We start from the raw sequence: 1,426 nt of genomic DNA, 5'->3' as shown, positions 1-1,426 counted from the left end.
GACGAAGTACACTGCTGAGGGGAGCAGCGGGAGGGTCAGGAGAGGTCTGCGGCGCCATGTGGTCACCTTGGGGACAGGCGGGGATCGAACTCATGCAGAAGTGGCTTAAGCTTCTTAGTGCAGTGCTTTAACCCACTGCGCCACCAGGGAGGGCCCTGTTGCCCATTTTTTGACCAGGTTGTTTGCTTTGTTTTTGTTGAGTCCTTCAAGTTCTTCGTAGCTCTTTGATATTGGTCACGTGGTGTGCAAATATTTTCGCCCATTCAGGAGGCTATCTCTTTGCAAAATCCTTATTTTGAAATGAGAAAACCTTCATGTCTTCTCAAGTGTCATGAGTCTCACTCAAGGTAACACACTGTAAGTGGAAGAACCACCTGCAGGCAGCTGAGAGCAAATGTGACCTGGCAGTGCTGACAGGTGAATGCTGATGGGAACACATGCACTTCCACTCAGGCCAACATTCAGAGTGAAGTGGCATGATGTTGTCATATACCCGGATGCTGTGGATCATGTTTAACCATTTTTTCCCCCTTAAGGGCTAATTTTAGACTGCTCCCACTTTATGTTAAAGAAGGATGAGAGGGACGACACACAGAGAGAAGGAAGATGGAAGTCAGTTACAATCACCTTACTGAACATAATACTTTCCTGCAAGTCAACTAACAGCACTAGCATGTCACTGTCATCGTGTGGGACAAAACACACTGGGACACAGAGGTGCTGGGTGCCACGGTCGCCTCCTGGACTGGCTGGGGCTGGCTGGGCCTGGCATGAACCATTGCTGGAGGGGAGCAGGATAAGCACCTGCAAACTGGCCCTCGCCCACTTTGCTCTAGCTGCTTTTAGATCTCAGGAAATGGGCACCCTTGTCCCACACATCAGGGGCTGTCCTGCAGCTGGGCATGGGTTCTCCAAGACCAGAAGCAGCAGTTACCTAGGCATGTACAGGACTCTCTCGGCCACCACGAAGCCCACCCTGAAGAAGAGGTTGCTGGCAGGCAGGAAGGGCAGAACCAGGAACAGCAGGCCCACGAGCACCTCCCTGTGCTCCAGTCTCTGAAACACAAGGACAAAGGACAAGTGAGTTCTTGCTGAATCCCATAATTTCACTTCCCCTTCTTCAGATTCTCCCCAGTCAGGGAGGTGATGCACATGACACAGCAGACCTCTCCTGTTTCACCTTCTGCTAGCAGAAGATTTCAGTAGATCCACCTGTTCTGTTCTCCACTCTGTCTCTAGGAATCCTCTCATCACCAACCCCACCTCTGACCTGCACCCCAGTTCTTTAATGCAAAAATGAATAAAAAAGAAAAAAACAAACAAATACAGCCCTCCCTGGTGGTGCAGCGGGTTAAAGCACAGCACTAAGAAGCTAAAGCCATTTCAGCATGAGTTCAATCCCCACCCCAAAGGTGACCACATGGTG

General features: G+C 50.4%; 1 protein-coding gene across 3 annotated transcripts in view; it reads right to left on the bottom strand.

Annotated features, from left to right (window-relative positions):
• The window catches only part of TMTC1 (transmembrane and tetratricopeptide repeat containing 1), a 181,598-nt gene that overhangs the window by 64,848 nt on the left and 115,324 nt on the right, over positions 1-1,426 (bottom strand). For all 3 annotated transcript variants that reach the window (XM_012720432.1, XM_012720430.1, XM_012720431.1), the window contains one exon: positions 935-1,056. In XM_012720432.1, the coding sequence (XP_012575886.1) occupies positions 935-1,056 (122 nt within the window). The remainder of the gene's footprint in view (positions 1-934; positions 1,057-1,426) is intronic.

Source organism: Condylura cristata, unplaced genomic scaffold (assembly GCF_000260355.1).
Source record: "Condylura cristata isolate star-nosed mole 26May11 unplaced genomic scaffold, ConCri1.0 scaffold00004, whole genome shotgun sequence".
Classification (NCBI taxonomy): domain Eukaryota; kingdom Metazoa; phylum Chordata; class Mammalia; order Eulipotyphla; family Talpidae; genus Condylura; species Condylura cristata.
This window is presented reverse-complemented; position numbering and strand designations above follow the sequence as displayed.